The 21,005-nt window shown below is 44.4% G+C and overlaps 1 protein-coding gene across 1 annotated transcript in view; it reads right to left on the bottom strand.

The window, feature by feature from the left end:
• Lrp2 (low density lipoprotein receptor-related protein 2) overlaps nucleotides 1-21,005 on the bottom strand; it is a 159,778-nt gene that overhangs the window by 27,704 nt on the left and 111,069 nt on the right. The window contains exons 50-63 of the mRNA XM_013518692.1: nucleotides 20,553-20,848; nucleotides 17,965-18,481; nucleotides 14,858-15,010; nucleotides 14,181-14,351; nucleotides 12,022-12,245; nucleotides 10,228-10,405; nucleotides 9,099-9,295; nucleotides 8,006-8,251; nucleotides 7,257-7,385; nucleotides 6,191-6,310; nucleotides 5,000-5,116; nucleotides 4,235-4,351; nucleotides 3,267-3,404; nucleotides 808-930 (exon numbers count right to left, since the gene is read on the bottom strand). Coding sequence (XP_013374146.1) covers nucleotides 808-930; nucleotides 3,267-3,404; nucleotides 4,235-4,351; nucleotides 5,000-5,116; nucleotides 6,191-6,310; nucleotides 7,257-7,385; nucleotides 8,006-8,251; nucleotides 9,099-9,295; nucleotides 10,228-10,405; nucleotides 12,022-12,245; nucleotides 14,181-14,351; nucleotides 14,858-15,010; nucleotides 17,965-18,481; nucleotides 20,553-20,848 — 2,726 coding nt within the window. The remainder of the gene's footprint in view (nucleotides 1-807; nucleotides 931-3,266; nucleotides 3,405-4,234; nucleotides 4,352-4,999; nucleotides 5,117-6,190; nucleotides 6,311-7,256; nucleotides 7,386-8,005; nucleotides 8,252-9,098; nucleotides 9,296-10,227; nucleotides 10,406-12,021; nucleotides 12,246-14,180; nucleotides 14,352-14,857; nucleotides 15,011-17,964; nucleotides 18,482-20,552; nucleotides 20,849-21,005) is intronic.

Here is a 21,005-nt window from a genome sequence, read left to right as displayed (position 1 = left end):
AAAAAAAAAAAAAAAAAAGTACATGGATGGAAAGTGGAAAAAGTAACTATTTTTCAAAATTTTCCCAGATAGTGTATCCTTAGGAAAAAAAGTAACTGCAACCTCTGGAAATAATTTTCCACACTCAATTTTTTTCTAGGGAAATTAAATTGCCCAGAAAACTCACTCTTCCTTTCAATAGATAAAGTTTTAAATATTCCCAAAGTACAAAAAAGGTACAGATACTTCAATACCTAAAATATTAAATGCAACTAGTTTGAAATTCCTACCTTAAATTAACCTATCAATGAAATGAATTTGCATTTTCAGGAAGGGTATTAGATAAGCTCCATTAACACCAGTGCCGCCTTACTCAACACCATCTTTCCCACTGGGCACTGACAGTGAACATTCATTCACAAGCTCAGATGCACAATGCGCAACTCCAGGATGAAGAGCGGCCAAACCTCAACTCGGAACACATACCCCATGAACTTGTAAAGTGTCACTCAGCCCCCATTCACTGCTTGTTCCATCTGCTCTCGTTTTCTCAGAAAAGAGGAGGAAAGAGTTTACTAAACATAAAGGAAAGCTGGAAAAATTAAGCGATGTGCTAAAGTAGTGCTCAAATGAAACAGGAAGAAGAGAACTGGGCTGCATCTGAGAAATGCATGTGTTTGCATGGTGCTGTAAACAACTTTGTGGTAGAGACGTGCTGTCATAGGTGCAACTCAGGCCTGTGGAGAGCAATGCAGAATGCCAGAGGTGTATGTGCAAACTGCAGCTGGACACCCTGAGCGTTCCCCCCTCCCACTGCCTTTCACTCACAGTGCTCCTCTTTCTCATCAGTTCCATCTCCGCAGTCATCCACACCATTGCACAGCTGGTGAGCGTAAAGGCAGCGACTATTGTCACACCGGAAACGTTCAGGACGTTCACAAGCAATATTGACTGGAAGGAAAAATGGGAAAATTAAATTGCAGTTAAGTGTAGAACACACGTGTCAGTCTCTAAAACCTCTATGCCAGTCTAGTATCAGGCTTGCTGCATTCACTCATTCAAGCTCTTCTGATTACTCAATCAATAAATACATCCTGAGTACCTAGCACACATCAAGGCACTGCACTAGGTACCAAGGACAACAAGCAACAAGAAAGAGGCAGTCCTTGACTCCATGAAACGTCATTCTAGAAGAAAACAGATTAACCCAGGTGGGTTCAATTACAACACAGACATACTACTGGGGGATCTGACATTCAGCACAAGAAGGACAGGTCAGGGGAGGCTCCACACTGGCAGATGTGAAATCTGCGAGGAGCATAGAGTGTTTTAGGCCTTAAAGTCTCTGGCTGTAGAACAGAGGGAGGAGGACAGAGGTGGCCAGGAGGCTGGAGAGGCCAGGGGGACATTACATGGCCTCTTATCCTAGCAGCCAGGAAGCCACTGGTGAATTCTATTAACTGCAACTGTCATTGAGTCCCGAGGCCATAAAGTCTTCGTCGACATTATACCCTGTGCTGAATTCCCTCACCTCTTACACTTAAAGCGGACACCTCACAGCCAAACCCTCACTCATTTTGTTGTACACACAGAGATGGGGGAATCCAAGTGCAGTACCCCGTATGGGGGAAATGCATCACGATTTCAGTGTGCTCTTTCTCATGAAAGACTTGAAGGCTTGAGCAATCTGCTTTTCCTTTTGACTTTATACCACACACTGCGATCAAGAGGAGAGACCTGGAATGAAGCTGTTTAGGGGAGGAAGGGTCCTTAGAAATATGAACAGAACCCGTCCAAGAATTAATTGCTCTGAAGGGTAAGCGCAACATTACAAAACAGTACTGATCTTTTTTTAAAAAAAATATGGCTGTGTTCCTGCCTCTCCAAAATTTAATTTTACCAGTGTTTTTTCATCTTATGGAGGAAAATGATCCCTTTGAAAAATTCACATGCTTGAGAGGTTTTCCCAAGATTTACCAAATTAAACACAAAACAAACACAGCTAGTTTCTAGCAACTAAAGAAATGGCAAGGAAAGTGTCAGATACCATTGGACAACACAGCACACACCTGTTGCAGTTCTTCAGGCGTGTCAAAGCCTGAAAATGAAGTGTGAGGAATTCAGGAGAGGGAACGAAGGAGACAATGTGAACTTCAGAAGCAAATGCAGCTAAGTCAGCCTGGGAGGCCGGGAAGGGTACAGCACAGTGTGTCCAGGGGTCCCTTCACCTGCGATGAAGCCTTAAACTTTGGCTTGCGGCAGACGTGCTCACACACAGATTGCAGGGCCCCCATTGTCTGTGGGGCCCATGAATTTCCAAATTCCCAAGTGTAATGATTTTCCTAGTCCAAGGAAGACACCCTGAGAACTACCACGCTAGCTTTTCTCTAGTGATTCAAAGCATATAGCAAAAGGAAACAACCCTATCTTCATTTGTTTCATTAAAATAAATGATTCTCAACCAGGAGGCTTAAACTAAAAAGCTAAGGAGCTTAAAAAAAAAAACATGCCAGCTCCCATCCTTGGGAATTCTGCCTCAGTAGGCTTAATGAGGGTGAGGACAGGACCTGTTTTTGAAACACCTCTCACCCATGGGTTCTTCACCAGAACTGAATGAAATCTGAAAGATAAATAGGCAATGCACAATAAAAGGGACTTAGATGGCCTTGAATATGACATTAAAGGAAGTGGCTTTAAGGATTAAGCATTCTCTAAAAGTGCTCCAAGAAGCCCTGTGGCAGTGATGGCAAAACTTTTAGAGCCTGCAACCAACAACCCCCTGCACACACGTGCCACAGGTTCGCCACCACTGCCCTGGGGATTTGGAGAGGGTAGTTCAAGGGACACCAAGAGTAGCATGAAACAGGAAAGCTACAAATCACCCCTCTTCCTCCTCGGACTTCAGCCATGGCAGACCTGCCTCTGTCTATGCACACTGGGTTTCCAAGTAAGATTTCCTTTGTTGAAATTGTTTCCTAAGGCCATATATTTAAAACTATTGAGTTTGAAACCAGCCTGGGATACAAAGTGAGCTCAAGGACAGCCTCATCTGCATAGCGAGACCCTGTCTCAAAAAGACAAAAAAAAAAAAAAAAAAACCAATGGATGTTGGCCTAACTTTCTCAGGTACAGATAGAGAACTGAAGCAAGAAGACCAAGTGAAATCAACCAGCGCCTGTGTCTAGGCCACAAACACTGCACAGCTGCCTCCACCACTGTACGCCACAGGTAAGAAATGTGAAGATTTCACCAGACAACACCTCTCCCACCCGACCCCTCTCTCTTACAGCACAGGTGAAGCTCTTCATCGGAACCATCGCCGCAGTCATTATCTCCATCACATATAAAATACGACTGGACACAAACATGGTTTTTACACTCGAACAGAGCAGCTGGGCAGTATGTACCATTGGGAAAGCGAGTGGCTGTTGGTGGGGAGGAGACACATGTAAATTATGAGACCAAAGTACTAGTTCAGGAAAGTTTTCCTGCTACTCCTCTGTTAGCTCTTGCTATTATAACCCACCCCAATGTACTAGGACTATAACCTCTCTGAGATTCGGATGGAATATGTCATAGAACCACTGTCTGAGCCAGTTTTCAATAATGTGAATTGTTCCAGGGGTAGCACTGGACTTTGTCTCTAAGGGCAGGCCCCGCCTCTAGCTACAGGGAGACTGGCTCTGCTCATCATACATTTATAAAGTCTCCTTGAAGCCAGGGTTGGAGATGTGGTGAACACCTCCAACAACAACATCTACCATGAGTAATAATCAACAGTTAAATACGTATTCAGTGATTCATACAGAGCAAAATATGAGTGAGCACATTAATTCTACATTTTTAATAATTTTATATGCCATGATGCAATGCAGATAAAATTTCATACCCTAAATGCCATGTTCTAATACTCAACCCAACTTGTCTGTATTCATTTATTCACTACCCTCATATTCTTAATTGAAATGTTTTTATCCAATTAATGGTTTTTATGATACCTTATAATACATATTTTGCTAGCACAGACTACTTAATATGTTCTCTATTTAAAATATTGCTAGCGAAATGCACTTGAATGACCACTGTGAAGTACATAGTTACAATGACTCACACCAAGGGCAAACTGATAATTACCAGTGGAGGCTGAATAGAAATATCTGTGGTCTTTTACTCTAGGAAGTGGTAGCTGATGGGTGTCTCCACTCCCACAGCTACACATTCAGGCAAGAAGGCCCACATGTGTCCAGGGACTTACGACAAGTGCTTTCATCAGAGGCATCCAGACAATCGGCTCTCCCGTCACATTTCAGTTCATTGGGGATGCAGTGTCCACTTGTACACTGGAAATGTTCAGGATGGCAGGTCCTCAACTCTGAAGAGAAAAGACTGTCACTTCTGGAAGGCCTTGTCATTGGCACACAGGTATTAGGCGTATGGCGTGTGGTGAGTACTTCGCATTCCTGTCTCCTCCTCCTGACTGTCTCACTGCAAACCCACAACCGTGCTAGCAAAGGAACAGGCTCTCAAGGTCACACGTCCGCCACTAAACATATGAAGATGGAAGTCCTCATTGCCCCTGTTAACTGACCTGTAGCTCTCAAGCTTTCCTCAGATTTCCCAATTTCTAATGTTCCTTGATTTTCCTCAGACCCATCATTAAGACAGGATTCCTATTCCAGAGCTCTATCAGCTATACCAGGGTGACCTGTGGAATACTAGGAAGACCAATGTATTGGTTTATTAGGCCAATGTACATTAAAGTCTGCTCTGGGGAATGTTAAAATTAAAATGAAACTTTAAAAGCTCCTTGCTAGTTTCCCATAGCATAACTGATCTAGGCAGCTAGTAAGAGTAAAGCATAGAAAATAAATAGTAAGTTATTTTATTATGCTAAGGTTTAAGTACTACATAAATTACATAAAAGTTTTGTTACTCCGAAAAATTCTATCAGCACTACACCTTGAAGTGCTTACTCTGCCACAGTGTAAGATTCTATAGCAAGCCTCAGGAAGACAGTTACCACAGTCCCGCTCATCCGAGTTGTCCCCACAGTCATTCTGTTGGTCACAGACCCATCGAGAGGGAACACATTGCTGATTGGCACATCGAAACTCACTCTCCGTGCACTCCCGGGGAGCTGAAAAGGAAGCCACATGGCCGTGAATGCAGCAGCACACACACACACACACACACACACACACACACACACACACAACTTGTTTGGGAGCTGGCTGTGGCACCCACAGTGCCCTGTAGCCTCCCTTGTGCAGTTCAAGTCCCAGAGGTCTGCTAGGGCAGGTCACTCACCCTCTAAAAGTAGACCTTCCACACGGATTTAAGTTGGTAAAGAATGGCTTTGAGGATGTTACAGTAAGTTTTTCATTTCTTGAAGCTCTAGATAACCTCTTTAAGACTCAATAGGAACTTTTAAAAACAAACAACAAAATGTCAAATGGATTGCCCTTTTAGGTCTGCAGGTATAATCCATGTTCTAATCCGACTGCATGTGACAAACAGTGATTTATGTCTTCCAACAAAAAGTGACTAGAAAATTTTCATACTAGAAAATCTGAAACTGAAAATATCTCAGGAGTCCATGATAAAAGCTCAGGGTGGGAATCATAAAGTTGTTCTCAGAACACTTCCACTTCTTCAGAACTTCCTTTCCTCAACCTCCCTGTCTAATTCCCAGTAGACACATCATCTGGAAGAGAAGCACCAAAACCTAACCTGATGTTTATCCATAGCCCTCGTAACAGAATCAACTCCAGGAAGGATAAAAATCGCAGCACGAGTTTTCTCGCCTTTGCTATTTGGGCCATTCTGGGGAAAGAGTTTGAGAAACGGGATCTCTGGGTGAGCCCCTTTCCTTTCTTCTCTGGGTCTTCATTTTCTATTTCTATTCTATTTATCCTATTCTGTTTGTCCTTTATCAAAATTTTATCTCAAATTCTTTTTGGAAAAATAGTCCAGTAAATAAATTCAACACAAAAAAGATATCCTTCAGTACATATCCTCTTCCCAAAGCTTGATAATAAGTATCTCAGAAGGAGATGCTGTGTCTTTAGTCACAGAAAACATGGAAATACACCAACCAGAATAAAGACCATCATCCCACCCTCTGAGGATGAATGACACAGTCAACTGCAAACAAAGAAGGGCCATCCTAGCCCTGGGGGCACACAAGGATCACAGAACGGTGAGCACTCACCACAGTCTTCCTCGTCTGAGCTGTCTCCACAGTCATTGTCCCCATCACATTTCCAACGAAGAGGGATGCACTGGTGATTTTTACAGCGGAAATCCCCTGAAGGATGGCACGTCCGTGCCTCTGCAAAGCAAGTCATTGCAAAGCCTTCATAAGATGATGGTCGGAAAATGCACAAAGTAGTACTGGAGTCCTTGTGACAGCCTGAGAATTGTTCCTATATTCTTGGAGCTCCCAGAGAGGGAAATGCCAACAGTATTCACTGTCATGATCCATCCCTCTTTTAGCTAACCTGAACCTATCCTACTGCTTGAAACTAGAGGCCATTCAAAAACTAGATGGGTACCCAGTTTACAACTGGCCAAATAAAGGAAGGTAAACTAGGGCCACCAGTCAATAGAATATTTTTATCATATTGCTTTCCATGGCTTAGATATTGTGTTATTAAAATAGCCCATTATCTTCCTGTCTTCTCACTAAACCTCTCTTCCCTCCCGTCTTCTCTCCCTTTTCCTCCTCCTCTTCCTCCTCCTCCTCCTCTCTTTCCCTGTGTCTCTCATACACACACACATTTTGGTTTCAAGTCAGAGTATTTGCCTAGTCTTAACACCATCCACTAATTTCTTTGGGCTTTTGTCCATAAATTCTTTCCATGTGGCCAGAGTGAATAATAGAAAGACATTCAGATGTGGAAATCACCAAATAAGAGATTCTGATTTGGCTATGTACCATGCAGAGACAGCTACCATCTAACTCTTCTCTAACCCCTCCATTTCAGTCAATCGATAAGATTAGACAAACCATTTAATGTGCTTGAATAAGGATTCTATATTTGGGAGAAATTGCACAAGTTCCTAACATCTTAATGCCTTCCCCATTTACAGTGTCCTTTGGGACCAGATGTCACATGTAAATCAAATCCCCCCAACAACCCTGTCAAATGCTACAAAATGTGACATGCTATTAGGAGCATTAACAAATCCTTTTTTCAGAGGTAAACAAAGGGAAGGTGACATGGGAAATCCACTCTGCTTTCGAGTCCCTCCCCACTCTCGGACGGCCCTCCTACCACAGCCTTGCTCGTCACTGTTGTCCCTGCAGTCGTCGGCACCATTGCACACGGCCCACAGTGGGATGCAGCGGTAGTTCGTCCTGCAGCTGAATTCTGTGTGGTTGTCACAGCGGTGGGCAGCACTCACTGAAAAGGGAGGACACAGCAGTCAGAACAGAGGTTTCAGTCCGACCGGGAAACGGCTCTGGGCCGTAACCTGCCACTGTCACACTGAGGACAAGGCGCTGACGAGTAACCATTACTGGTTACCAACTAAACTGACTCCACAGCACGTGTCTGCCAGAGGTGGGAGCCTTCTTCTCACTGTCTCAGTACCACTCACTTGGTTTGCAGTGCAACGGTATGGGAGAAAGGACTGGGTCTGAAGTAAAAACCCAAGTCGAAGTGTTCATTCTGCCACAAAATAGGAGCATGACCGTCCACGTAATGGGAGCCTCACTACCTTCATCTGTAAAGTGGGAACTGATTAAGGCTCACCTTCCTTACCTCACAAGGTCCTCCAGTGAGGACGTACTACACAGACAGGATGTAAATTCTCACTGTGTTCTGGATGGTCAGAACGGCAGGTCACTGAGGGGCAGTGTTAGACACCTGAGAAACAGGCTCTGGGCTACTGTACGCCGTTCAGCGGCTCTGTGCCTTGCTGTGCCAGAGCTGAGAGCACCCGTGAAGCTGATACACGGGCTCTGTGTCTGCTCTCAGTGCACACGAGGTCCCCTCATCTCCCGGTGCCCCAGGGAACTTACTGCATTCGTGGAGGGGCTCGTCCGAGTAGTCTCCACAGTCATTATCCACGTCACACTTCCAGGACTGAGGGATACAGATGCCATTGTCACACAGGAACTGGCCCGGCCTGCAGGTCCTGCTGGCACAGTGGGATCTGTCCTCATCCGAGTTGTCCAGGCAGTCGTTCAGGGAGTCACACTGCCAGGACTCCGGGATGCAGCGCTTGTTGGCACACTGCCACTGGTAGGGCTCACAGCGGTGGTTCTCTGCAAGGAGGGACACTTAGTCATCAGCTTCAGAGGGATGAGAATAAAAGCTTCTCACTTACACTAGTGGTTCCTGAAGAACTCCATTACAATTACTTCTCATAGGCCTGTTTGTTTGTTTTTTGAGACAGGGTCTTCCTACGTAGTCCAGATCAGCCTTGAACTTGCTATGTAACTCAGGCTGGCCTTAAGCTTCCAATCCTCCTGCCTCAGCCTCCCAAGAACTGGAGTTACAGGCATTGTGCCAAGATGTCTAACTTTTAGGATTTATAATGTAATGTACTTATTATCATTCAGTAATACTACATGAATAACTATTCCTTTAACTATTACTGTCTCCCAAATTCCTAAATATCTTTTGCTTGCATGCAGCATTAAGGGCTGGGGACAAATCCCTCTGTCCTGCTTAACACACCTTCTCCTGTCTCTGTTCCCCTGGTGAACAGTGGTTTTCAAACTTTGTGTTTATTGTTACTGTTGATATGTTGTTTTTAGTTTACAGAGTTTTCTCCTCTTTTTAAAGTGAAAAAAAATGAATATTACAATGAAGAGTTCTTGCCCAAAAGAGGTGAGAAGTTCACTCCACCCCCAGTGTGAGCTCTGAAGCAGGCGTCTGCGCCTAACGGAGAAGAGCCATCTGCCTGAAGTCTTGCTATCTACTCAACCACTTGCCTTGGACAGACCTGAGAAGTTCGATTTTTAAAGCCCTATAAAAATAGAGGGAGCCCTGAGTTTTCTCCTTGGATTTGAGCCACTTCTCAATTTCTGACATGCAAGAAGTGCCCACAGACTCCTGTGGTGCCATCGGCAACAGAGAGGACAGAAGAGCACGAAGCCGTGAACACACCACAGAGCACGCGGTCTTCATCGGAGCCGTCGTAGCAATTCTGGTGAGCATTGCACAAGGCCTGCGGACTGGTGCAGTTGCCGTCCCTGCACTGGAACTGTCCCAGCCGGCAGAAGCGATGCGGGCACAGGGCCGGTTCATCGGAGCCATCGGAGCAATCTTTCTGCCCATCGCATTTCCACCAGATGGGAATACACCTTCACAAAGGAAAGACAGCACTGCTCAAGCAAAGCAGTGTGGTGGCCAGGGGAGGGAACAGGGGCCACTTAAAAGAAATCAGCACTGAACCCCAAGGACTGACACGAAGGTCCTAGAAGAGGATCAATTAAACCTCAGTTTCTGTGGTGCATTGTCAGAGAAAAGATAACGATGAGATGGAACAGGTCATAAATACACACTGAAAATGTGCTCTGAGTGTGACAATTAAATCCCTCCCACAGCCAACACTGGAGCAGGTGTTTTAAACCCAGGTTCTGGACACAAGTGGTGAAGACTGTCTGCCAAGTGATACAAGGCATTTGGGGACTGGCTGGAAAACTGCAGGGTGCTGGGAACTGTTGCATGCCTGTGTCATAAAAGGCATAGAGTAGGTCTCAATCTCAGGTATGGTATTTAATCACCAATACAATCTGCCACTGCATCTTGGATGTTACAATTTGCCTTAACATTGCTCTTCACCCCATTCTGACCCCATTGCCTATAGCCATGGACAGGGAAATAATCTGTAGCCACGTCTCGCAGCAAATCCAAAGGACCAGAAGTGGATTTGAATGCACAGACTGGATTCTCCGGCATGGGTAACTAAAGGGGTGGTACAGTATAGACATGGGAAAGACAGTGAACTTCTGTTCCTCTTTAAGGCTGTTATTCATGCCCCTCAGGTACACGGAGGACACTTTCTTAGAAATGTGAAATCACTTCCTGCTTCTCTATAAAAACTTACCTACATAGGCATTATCAGTGTAGCTAACAAATTCGTGCTATTTAGGAAGGAATTACCTAAAGTTGAGAGTCTTGGTGTGTTCCACATGCACCAAATTAACTGAAATCTTGGGTCATTAGGAAATTCCCATATCGGGAATGTGTCCAAGGGATGGAGAGGCCGTGTGGAGGGGGAGGGGCGCCTTACTTTTCGTTGTTAGCGCACAGGAACTGGGTGCTGGAGCACGAGGGCAGGCAGAGGGTTCGGCCACTCAGACGCAGGGTCTGGAAGTCATCGGGGCACTCGCAGGTGAATCCGTTTCCTCCTGCCCTGATGAGGCAGAGATGGGAACAGCCACCATTGTTGGTACCACAAGGATTGCTCACTAGGGGAAAAGAAAGAAAATATGGGTCCATCTGCTTAAAGAGAGTAGCAAGCGCAGTTTAGGAAGTTAGTCGCCTTGACATCGAATTCATCACCTTTGAAAGAGTAAGAAAAAGCATGACCCTAGCTTGATTCTTTTCCCAAAGGTCATACAGCAGGACAGCTGATAGAGCTACACCAGAAGCACTGTGTACTGAGAGAAGTCAGGCATGTGCTACCGGAAGTGAGGCACGCTCACTGGTGTTCCTGATTAGAAAGACATATTCTTATGGGCCTGAGAGAGCAGGCAGGACACTTAGCTCACAGCGTGCCAGAAGCTAAGCGGGAGCTTTGCTTTGCAGCAGATGCTGTCTTTTTCCCTCATCCTAACACAGAGGCACAGAAGTTGGGCCATGAATAACTGGGATAGCATTTACTAAGTTTCTCAATCACTGCCTGGAGGTAAGATTAAACTTCCAATAAAATGAAGGAAATATTAAATGCCTTTACTCTGCCATGTCTCAATTTCCTTACTTCTAAGCTTATCATATGTTTTGGTACGACATCACAACAAAGTGGACCCAGAGAAACCAGTCTATCCCCCAGGGTATACTGCAGACATCTGCCAGATCATCTCTATGGCTTTAATTGCATGGAGAGGAATATAAATCCACAAGCAAAAATTAAAAAAAACTCTTATTAATTTATGACACTGTTTTTGACATTATTATCTTCTAGAAGAGAGGAGTAACATTTATTTGATATACAATACACCATATACAAACAAACATTGAATAAAGTTTTTATAACGGCTGCAACTTTCTTTTAAATATTTAAGTAGATTAATCTCTGATCTTGGTATTATTAAGAGATGATTGTTAATATTTTAGATGTCACAATTGCATTATGGTTAGATATGGAAATGCCCTTACTTTTCAAAGGTGCTTTTTCAAATATTTAAGGCTCAAATGTCATTCATATATTGTAACCCACTTTAAAGTACCTCAGTAGTCCCACCAAGACACAGGAAGGAACTATGCAACACAACCACTATTAAATCATATTAAAAACAAAAAAAATCAGATTGCTTTTTAAAAATAAGGCAAGTACCAGGTGTAGTGGTGCATGCTTGTTATTCCAGTACCTTGAAGGCTGAAGCAGGAGGATCACTACACGTTTGAGGCTCACTTGGGCTACATAGTGAGTTCAACGCCAGCCTGAACTACATGATGAGAGCCTCTCTCAAAGGAAGGGGCAGTTTTAAAGAAAAGAAGTATAATTAGCCTTTCTGGAGCTGGGGGTGTAGATCAGTAGTACGGTGCTTACCCACCATAGGTGAAGCTCTGAGTTCTATCCCCAGTACCCCCCAATTTTTTTTATTTTGGTTATTTGAGACAGGGTCTTACTAGGTAGCCCAGGCTGGCCTCAAACTCAATGATCGTCCTGCCTCAGTTTCCTGAGTACTGGGATTACAGGTGTGTACCATCACACCAGGCCACAGTATACATTCTAAAGAAAACATTAACAAGAAACAATAAACCTCATATATGTCAGACTATTCATGCTTCAGCTTCATAACAGAAGAATAATGTGTGCATAAACTAAACCAACTGTGCCAACGCCCCATCACCTACTCACCAATCGGCTGCCTGTATGGGTGGTACACATGGATGTCAAAGGGTCTGTGTGTTGTGTTCACCAGCACCACCCTATGTGAGCCATCGTATTTGTTTCCCTTTTCAACTGTCCTTGTATTCCAATCTGTCCAGTAAATAGTGTCTTCAAATACGGTAATAGCATAAGGGTGAGGCAGCATGCCGTCATACACGGTGTGTCGGTGGTGGCCCTCCAAATCAGAGTACCTGGAGCAGGAGGAAGAACAATCACCATGAGAAGATAACCCCACCTCTAACACCTTTCAGGACAAATGAATTAACCAATCTGTCAGTAAAACTCTACCCTCTTTGGTCTTTAATGAAAACAAACACTAAAAGAATTTACTTTGACTGAGCAAAAGATGTAAAAAGCTGAGAAAGCTATGTTTAAGCCACAGGATTTAAAGCAATCACTAATTTCTAACCACAGCTGCAGTCCAGCTGGTACAGCTCTTGTAAGATTATAACCTTTATGCTGATATTATGCATTAAGCTCTTGCTTGACACCTGGGGGTGAGCACTGTTCTTGTTTCTTAAATCACTAGAAGAAATCAGAGTCTAGCGATATAAAGCTGAAATCTCACCTTCTCATGAGCAGTCTAAGTGAGATGCTGTCCTAGGAGACAGCTGCACTCTCAGGATGACCTCAGAGGAAGATACCCCACAGCAAATACCGCAGAATGTCTCTTAGGAACCATGCCATAGGCACTACTGATGAATACTTTTCCCAATGAATAAACCTCCAGGAGATTCTCGGATCTCAAAGTGTCACAGCACCCTCAGCCAAATTTCCAAGTCCTCCTAGTTCCGATGTCTCATTCACTACTATGAGGCCTTATTAGAAGTTGTTTCTAAAATAACTGATACTTTAAGATTTTAAAAATTTAAAAGAGATCCTAAAATCCAAACAAGGAATAGAATGATCTAACCTCTAAGAAATATGAAGTCAAAACCAAAAAAAAGAAAAGCTAGGTGTGGTGGTGCACGCCTGTAATCCCAGCACTCAGGAGGCTGAGGCAGGAGGATCATTGCATTTTCAGACCAGCCTGGGCTACAAAGTGAGCTCAAGGCCAGCCTGAACTGCACAGCAAGGCCCTGTCTCAAAAAAACCAAAAAAAAAAAGAAAGAAACATGATGTTAGCCACACAGTGTTAAAAATACTTCCCAAATACAAATCCTGTCATTTATAGAAGCCATGGGAAACATGAAACCCTGCTAGCCCTTCATTGATAAGAATGCAAGTAATGATCTGAATTTAGCCACCAAGGAGCAGAACTTGTAGGTGTCTTTGGACCCGTTCAAAATAATGGCACTGGGGCTGGGGATTTAGCTCAGTGGCAAAAGCGCCTGCCTGGCAAGCGCAAGGTCGTGAGTTCGGTTCCCGGTACCGGAGAAAAACCGAAAGAAAAAAAAAAAAAAAATAATGGCACTGCCTAGTTTTTGAATGCAGCAGGCTATACTAAAAACACTACTATGCTCCCATTAGGCCACAGCTAGCAATGCCCCCAAATAAACATGTACTGGTTGGTTAATAATACGGATTATTTTTAAATAAGAATGTCTCATTCAGTAGTATAATACTTAACAGAGTTTAAATGTGATCCTATTTCCAGAAAGACTTCAATGTATTATACACTGAATAAATGTTAAAAGACCCTATTGCCACATAAAACACTTCATTGTACTTATCAAGAAATGCATGAAAGTATTTCAGGGAAGGCTTGTCCAACACTTTCATTCTCTTCATGTCTTTCAAAGACTGTACTGAAATCTATTCATCATATGTTTGAGGCGAAGAACAAGGTCAAGCACTAAGGAAATTGAGATTTCCTTAATTTCCACTGAGCTATCACAGGGGAGAGATTACGAGCCTCATTTTCTAGATTAAAAATAAAAGCAGTAAGAAATGCAAGTACAAGCTATAAGCCTTTCTCAGTGTAACTTTAAAGTTTACTCTATTTCCACGGCACCATACCAGACAGCTCAGTGACCTGCCTCCAGGCATTTCACTTAGAGGTGACCTCAGAGTGCCCTGGGGTACACGGGCCAGGAAGAGGGCACGTGGGACAAACACACTGGAAGCACGAGCCCCAGTCTCTGCAACGAGCAGCTCCCCAGTTCTGTTCTTTTCTGTGTACGTACTCGATGTACCCCAGGTGAGCGTCTGCCCAGTAGAGGAGGTCATTGGTGTAGTCAATGGTGATGGCATTGGGCCACGATAACTTGGTCGAGATAATCACAGACTTATTGGCTCCGTCCATGCCAACTCTGGCAATGTAGGCACGCTCACCCCAGTCTGACCAGTAGACATATCTGTGGGGCAAACACACAGAGTCAGTCCCTGCAGCGGAAGGAAGTCAGTACCCAAATGACAGTTTTTCTCTGTTCAGAGAAATGGAGTTCACAGCCTGCAGAGCCTTTCAGAAAGGAAAGAGAACTAACAGAAAATAGTCTGAAAAAGGAAAAAAAAAGAGGTACGATGACAGGAAATGCTCAGGAATGAACATGACTAACTGTGGATTTCAGTAGCTTTAACATGGAGGGTCCGGTGAAGAAGTAGTTCTTTCACCACACTTTTCTTGGCATATGGTTTGAACAGTGAAAAAGTATGTCATGGCAAAGACAGCAGAAGAACTGATGAACATCACTGAATGAGCCACGTGTCTACCCATTATGCTAAACTATTTACCAGGCAGAAAAAGTGGAAGACAAGTCCCAGGAAGATATTGGCCTTGAGATAGCTATGTGAGCAGCCTTTTTGGTGACAGAGGCAGAATAAGGGCATGACAGAAGAGCCCGACATGACAGGGAGACAATACCCATATTGAGGGTGGACAACAATTCCTCTGGGATTGTCAAAGCAGAAGGTGTTGTTGGCATCCATACAGTGCTGGGCTAGCATGCGGCGGTATTGACCTTGGAGGTTGGAGACAAAGATGCCGTCCAGCTGGGCATCCACCCAGTAGAGATTTCTGAAATGGAGAGACAGGAGTTACTGATATCAATATGTTTTGTTTAGCCACCCAATTTCCAAGCCAAGCTATTTGAGAATCACATAGACAGCCAGCTAGCAGTTAGAAGGCACCTTCCCTGGCCAAAGGAAGACAGCGGAAATAGGAAGTCGGCCTTGCTGCAACGAGGCAATGGAAGATGCAAGAAGATGCTATGACTCCCACCTCCAGGTGAGGTGACATTGGAAATTCCAGGGCCACACATCACCCCAGGAGCCTGGTTTTACTTCCTTCGTGCCCCATAAGGCATCCTTCCCAGACAACACAGTAACTTAGAGGAACAGGTGAGCAGAGGTGAGTGCCATGGGCTATGGTTTAAATGGTGCAATGAAGGAAACAGATCTGTCTACCTGTATCACTGAAGCTACGAAAAGACACTCCAAATCCCAACGTTCTCCACAGAAAAAGGAACCCACCCCTGGCCCTGTCACACTAGGTGGCAAAATGAGTTTCTAATCCTGTGATGCATTTTGCTTAATCAAACTTAATAAGCCTTAAAAATGTATTAGAATGTGTTAGAAACTCCTGCCTCAGGGATATTTCAGGCCTAAAAATATTGCTATATATTTATATAAACTCTTTTATATTTTCTATAGGACAGGTATCCATAACCCTATGTCCTTAGCCTGGCATCTGGGAAGTGTGGGTTTTGGGGGTCCCTACTCTCCAGATATGGCACACAACTTTGTAAGCACACATATGCAAGTGCTTTCAGCATCCAGGGCCCATGGCCTTCTTTCACCCAAGTCTTAATATATCCAGACCCCTCCAAAAGTTGCAATACCCCTACAATCAGAGGGTCATTTAGGAGCTGATAACCATTCTAAATGGGTAGAGTACGGTTTCCCTTTCAAAAGACTGAAGGCCATTTTGTAAGAAGCAAGTCCTGATCCAACTGTACTGGATGTCAGCATATTTAGTGGTTAGGACAGCAGCATCTTTCTAAGCCTAAGGATGAGGAGATGACTCTGCATAAATGCAGAAGCCTTGTCAGTTAGTTCCCTGGGGTCCGTACTGATGAGTGAGATGGCCGCAGTCTTGGATTCCACCATTGTAGAGGAAAAGAACAGCAATTTGCTAGTAGCTAATTGCAGAACATTTACTAAATGCTAAGCCTAGAGCTTTAAAGATCCTGGAAGAGGTGCTAGCTTCATTCCTGTTTTGATGAGGCTGCAGGGCCCCCAGGGAAAGGCAACTGGTCAGTGAAAGAGCAGCAACTCAAGCCCCAGCAGACTGGCTGTACTGCGCCACCCAGAACTCTGCTGTGCTCCCTGCTTTCCCGTTAGGCTTCCTTCCTCCCACAGTCAAGACTGATCCTGTGATCAGACTCTTTTCGGGAGAACCTAAGGCCTCCATCTCCACTACTGAACAAGGCAGAGGACACAGACCCAGTATCCATGTCCAACCTATTTTTGAAAATTAGTGTACGAAGTTTAAAGGCTTCAGAAATTAAAACAGCTGTGTGTTACCAATGGACAGTATTGATACGAGGCGGGGAATACTTCTCATTGTAGTGTAGTGTCTTAGGCACGTTCCTTACCAAGGTAAGTGTGACTGGGCTCTTCGCGGGTTTTTAAGGAAGGCTTAGCCTGGCTGTGCTCGCTGGAACATCCTCAGCGACAGGCACTTTTACTACCCACAGACTTTGGGCCCCTCTTTTCTCACTACCACACATACATGCAATTCTCTCCTCGGGGCAAGAATACACAGCAATGGAGAGGAAAAGAGCTGGTCTTCAGAGGGAAATAGCATTGTACCAGTCAAGGAGAGAGTGAGCTGAAGGGCAATTTCTCCAAAATAAAATATGATTTCCACTTGCACTGAAGCAAATAATGCACACAGAAGCAGAACCATGCTTAGTTCCGCTCCTACAAACCACTAATTGCTATGCTTTTAAACACAGAGCAGAGCCGTATTCTTCTTCCGCGTGCAGAGTTGCTCGGTATTCTCTTGGTATTCAGCAAGCACTCGCTGAACACCCTTAGTAGGCCAGCTGCTGAGAGGGAGAACCAGGAAGCAAACTCTCCCTCCAAGTTCAGGGCCTTTTCCCTCAGAATAGTCGCATGGTGAGGGAGGTGGCAAAGAGCCATGTGAAGGTGCAGACTGACCAAAGCCAAACAGCCCGTGCTGCTAAGGACCTCATAGCCTCGCCGCTCAGGAGCACTATCAAGAAGTGCGGCTGACCTGGTAAGTTGTACTTAAACTATCGATGGCCTACCTTCAAGGTCTCCACCTCCAGGACTATCTCAGAGGACAAGGATTTCACACTAGCCATCCTCTGCTTCAGAAACAGCCCAGGTGGGGAATGTGACGAGGCTGTGGGTTCCAGGAGGGCAGTGTCTCCCCTACTCACCTTCAGGCCCCTCATGCCTGCCATTACACCACCAGGTAGGGGTCCTCAGCCAATTTTTTTTTTTTTGGTCTTTTTGAGACAGGTTTCACTGTATAGTTCAGGCTGGCCTTGAGTTCACTTTGTAGACCAGGCTGGCCTTGAACTCACAGCAATCTTCCTGCCTCAGCCTCCTGAGTACTGGGTTTACAGGCGTGCGCTAGCTACCATGCCAGGCTCAGCCAGTATTTTTAAAAGACTGAGTACAACAACGACTACATGGATCATCACCCCATGATACCATGTCCAAGTAACTGAATAGCCAGTGACAGCAAGCTCTTACTTCCCTTATAAAGCTCCTCCTAGTAAAAATAATACCATAGATTCCCATAATCTCAAGATTCTAAGCTCTGTAATGTACCACTTGAATATTAGATACAAAGTGGGGGCGGGGGGATTCGGCAGATATACAAAATGTATCCAATATTGGCCCAAGTTGAAAAGATCAATTCTGTATCAAGATAAAAACATGGTTAGAATGTTCTTTTAATATTCTACTTTTAAAACTCTCATAACATTTTCTTACCTGGCAACCCAGTCTACAGCCAGACCTTCTGGTAACAGCAGTCTGTGGTTTATGATTGTCTCCCTGTTGGTCTTGTTCAGAAACATTCTCTCAATGACTCGCTTCTCTAAGTCAATCCAATACAATCTCTTTTCTACTCTGTCAAAATCCAGTGCCACAACATTGCCCAGGCCTTGTAAAATGAGTGAGTAAGAGTAGCCATCGATAGTTAAGTTCCGTAAGTAGTAGCGATTGCTAAAAATGAGATAGGGTTCGATGTCACTGTTCTGCCGGCAGCTCTTTCCGTTAGGCTCTCGGATGTAGCCTGGGGCACACTTACAGATGTACGTGCCTATTTCATTCTCACACTTCTGGCTGCAGACGTAGGGCGTCTCCTTGCACTCATCAATATCCACACAAGTCCTCTTGTCAGACATGAGCTTGTAGCCAGGACGACAGGAACAGTAGAAGCTGGTCAGAGTGTCTGTGCAGTTGTGGTCGCAGCCACTGATGGAGTGGTCCAGGCACTCGTTAATGCCTGTAGGCAGAAGACAGTTACTAGAGAATCTAACATATCAGCATCACCGTCCTGGTCCAGTCACCGTCTCTACCAGACAACGCCAACTGAATGAATCCTGTCAGAAGACAATAGGGACTTCCAAAGGCCATGGGGCATTCCAAAGGCACTATTTTTTCTACTTCCCCACCTAATTTAATCCTTTAAAAATGGATTTAACAACTAATACAACTAACAAAATCAGTTGACTCCTAGTCTCATGTCTGCCAAACTTTTATTAATGAATAATTTTTAAAGCAAAATGGCAGCAGAGAGGGGAGAGGAGACAGATAAGCAAAAAAGAAAAGAGCCTTCCCAGTGTGCTAGGAAAATCGGTTTCTAAGGGGGAAAAATGCAGATTCACAATGTCTTCCTTCCAGTGGTATGATACACCGTGTGCCCTCCCTGAGCACACAGCTTTCCTCTCCTAAGAGGCCTGCGTTCAACCCTAGGCGCACTGCAGCAGTTTACCTCTGGCAGTCCTGTGACACGTGGCCAGCCCCACCCCACAAACATCCATGCAGGAAACAGAACTCATGTTTCTCAATTCTCCGCTCAGCAAGAGTGACAGACTAAAATTACTTCATCTGTTGCAAAATCCACAATCCAAATATCTAGTTCTACTTCTAGCAGTGTGCCATGTAGCCCTAAACAATTCATTTCGCATCTGTAAGTTCTATTTGCAAAAGAAAATGGTTTACAACATCATTGGAACTCCCTTTTGGTAGAAAGTGATGCTTAAACTGGGCATGATGGCATACTACTATAAACCCAGCTACTCAGGAAGCTAAGGCAGGAATCCTACAAGTTTCAGGCCAGCTTCATCAACGTAAAGACAACTGTCTCAAAGGGGGCAAGAGATATTTAGCAGGCTTGGAAGAGACCTCCTCTTCAAGTTAAAAATTTCATTTTGAATTCTGTACAATTGCAGATTCTCATTCCTATAGTTTAGGTCAAACAATATTGATTAAAACCTAATGGGAATCTACCTGAGTTACAATTAAATATAAGGAAATTCCTTTTAATTTTGGTATAAATATGTAATAAAGTGTTTTTCTCTTAATTTAATTTACGGTTTTGGATTGATGTCATGGTTTTGAAATGTTGGTAGAAACTTGTAGAAGATTCTCTTGTGTTAGAGCAAAGCCAGTTTCACATGGTTTTCACAATATACACAGACACGCCTCCTCCTAATATCCACAGCATCTTCAGTGTTGCTTCACAAGTCTTCTTTCCAACAATAGCAGAAACCACTCTATACTTCTGAGTCCACTAGGCAAGCACATTTGATGAGTGCTGACCACAAGCCAGTGCAACAGGGAAATAAAATAAAGGAAAAAAGATGGTCTCTCCTTCAAAGCAATTTTACTCTATCACAGAGGCAGTGTCAGCACACATAGAACAGTGTTGGGACTGGACATCAGCAGCAGTCTGACTTACCAACATTATAGAGTTTAAGATGATACTAAACAAACAGTACCCATTTTGTAAATTCTCGACTGGTTTACTTATGGTTCTTGGGTGAGACTAAACACTCCCATTGCATCACCCGAGTATGAAAATTCAGAGAGGCTAAAGAGTCCCAGGAGAGGCACACTCTGGGTAACAAGTCACTCCAAGTGGCCAGAGAGACCCAACATGTCCCCTTCCTTCAGGGACACCTTTTTTTGCGATGCTCTCGAGTGCTGGTCCAGATATTTGTTCACCTTTGTTTTTCTAATGGCTGCCTAACTGAAAAAGGAGCCCAAAGTGTTGGTGTCTTTACCTTATACCCATGAAACCTTAACCTTCTGATAAAAAAGTGGAAGTAATTCTTTAGAAATGTTCTACAATGGGGCTGGGAATTTAGCTCAGTGGCACAGTGCCTGCCTGGCAAGCGCAAGGTTGTGAGTTCAATTCCTGGTACCGGAAAAAAACAAACAAAACAAAACAAAACAACAAAAAAAATTTTTTCTACATAGAAGACAGAAGAGAAGCCCTAGTATGTGTCCACAGACGGAGAACTACATAAAGTCTCCCTTCCTCGTGGTCCCCAGGTTTCTGCTGCACTCACCACAGCCCTTCTCGTCACTGTTGTCTGCACAGTCATCCAGGCGGTTGCAGAGCTTCGCCATCTCGATGCAGTGCCCATTGTCACACCTGAACTGGTGAGGGGCGCACGTGGGCTGCAGGGCATGGCACAGGTGCTCCTGCTCATCAGATTCATCTCCGCAGTCATTGTCATGATCGCAGACGAAGGCCTTGTTGATACAGCGCCCATTCTGACAGGTAAACTGATTCTCCCGGCACACCGGGTACGAGCATTCCCTCTCATCACTGTAGTCACCACAGTCATTGCGTCGGTCACACCTGCGTTGGGAGACCAAGGGCCAAAAGCAGTGAGGTTGATGATAACTCTCAACTGTCACTCCTTGAGGCTTTGCTTCCTCCTCTATCTACGTGAATGCCAGGATGACCATCCCAATAACAAGATCATCAGCGCCTCAGTCCCTGTCTCCCCAGATTC

Source organism: Chinchilla lanigera, unplaced genomic scaffold (genome assembly GCF_000276665.1).
Source record: "Chinchilla lanigera isolate Chin_1 unplaced genomic scaffold, ChiLan1.0 scaffold00048, whole genome shotgun sequence".
In the NCBI taxonomy this organism is placed as follows: Eukaryota; Metazoa; Chordata; class Mammalia; order Rodentia; family Chinchillidae; genus Chinchilla; species Chinchilla lanigera.
The sequence above is the reverse complement of the archived record's forward strand: the minus strand, read 5'-3'. Positions and strand labels throughout refer to the sequence as shown.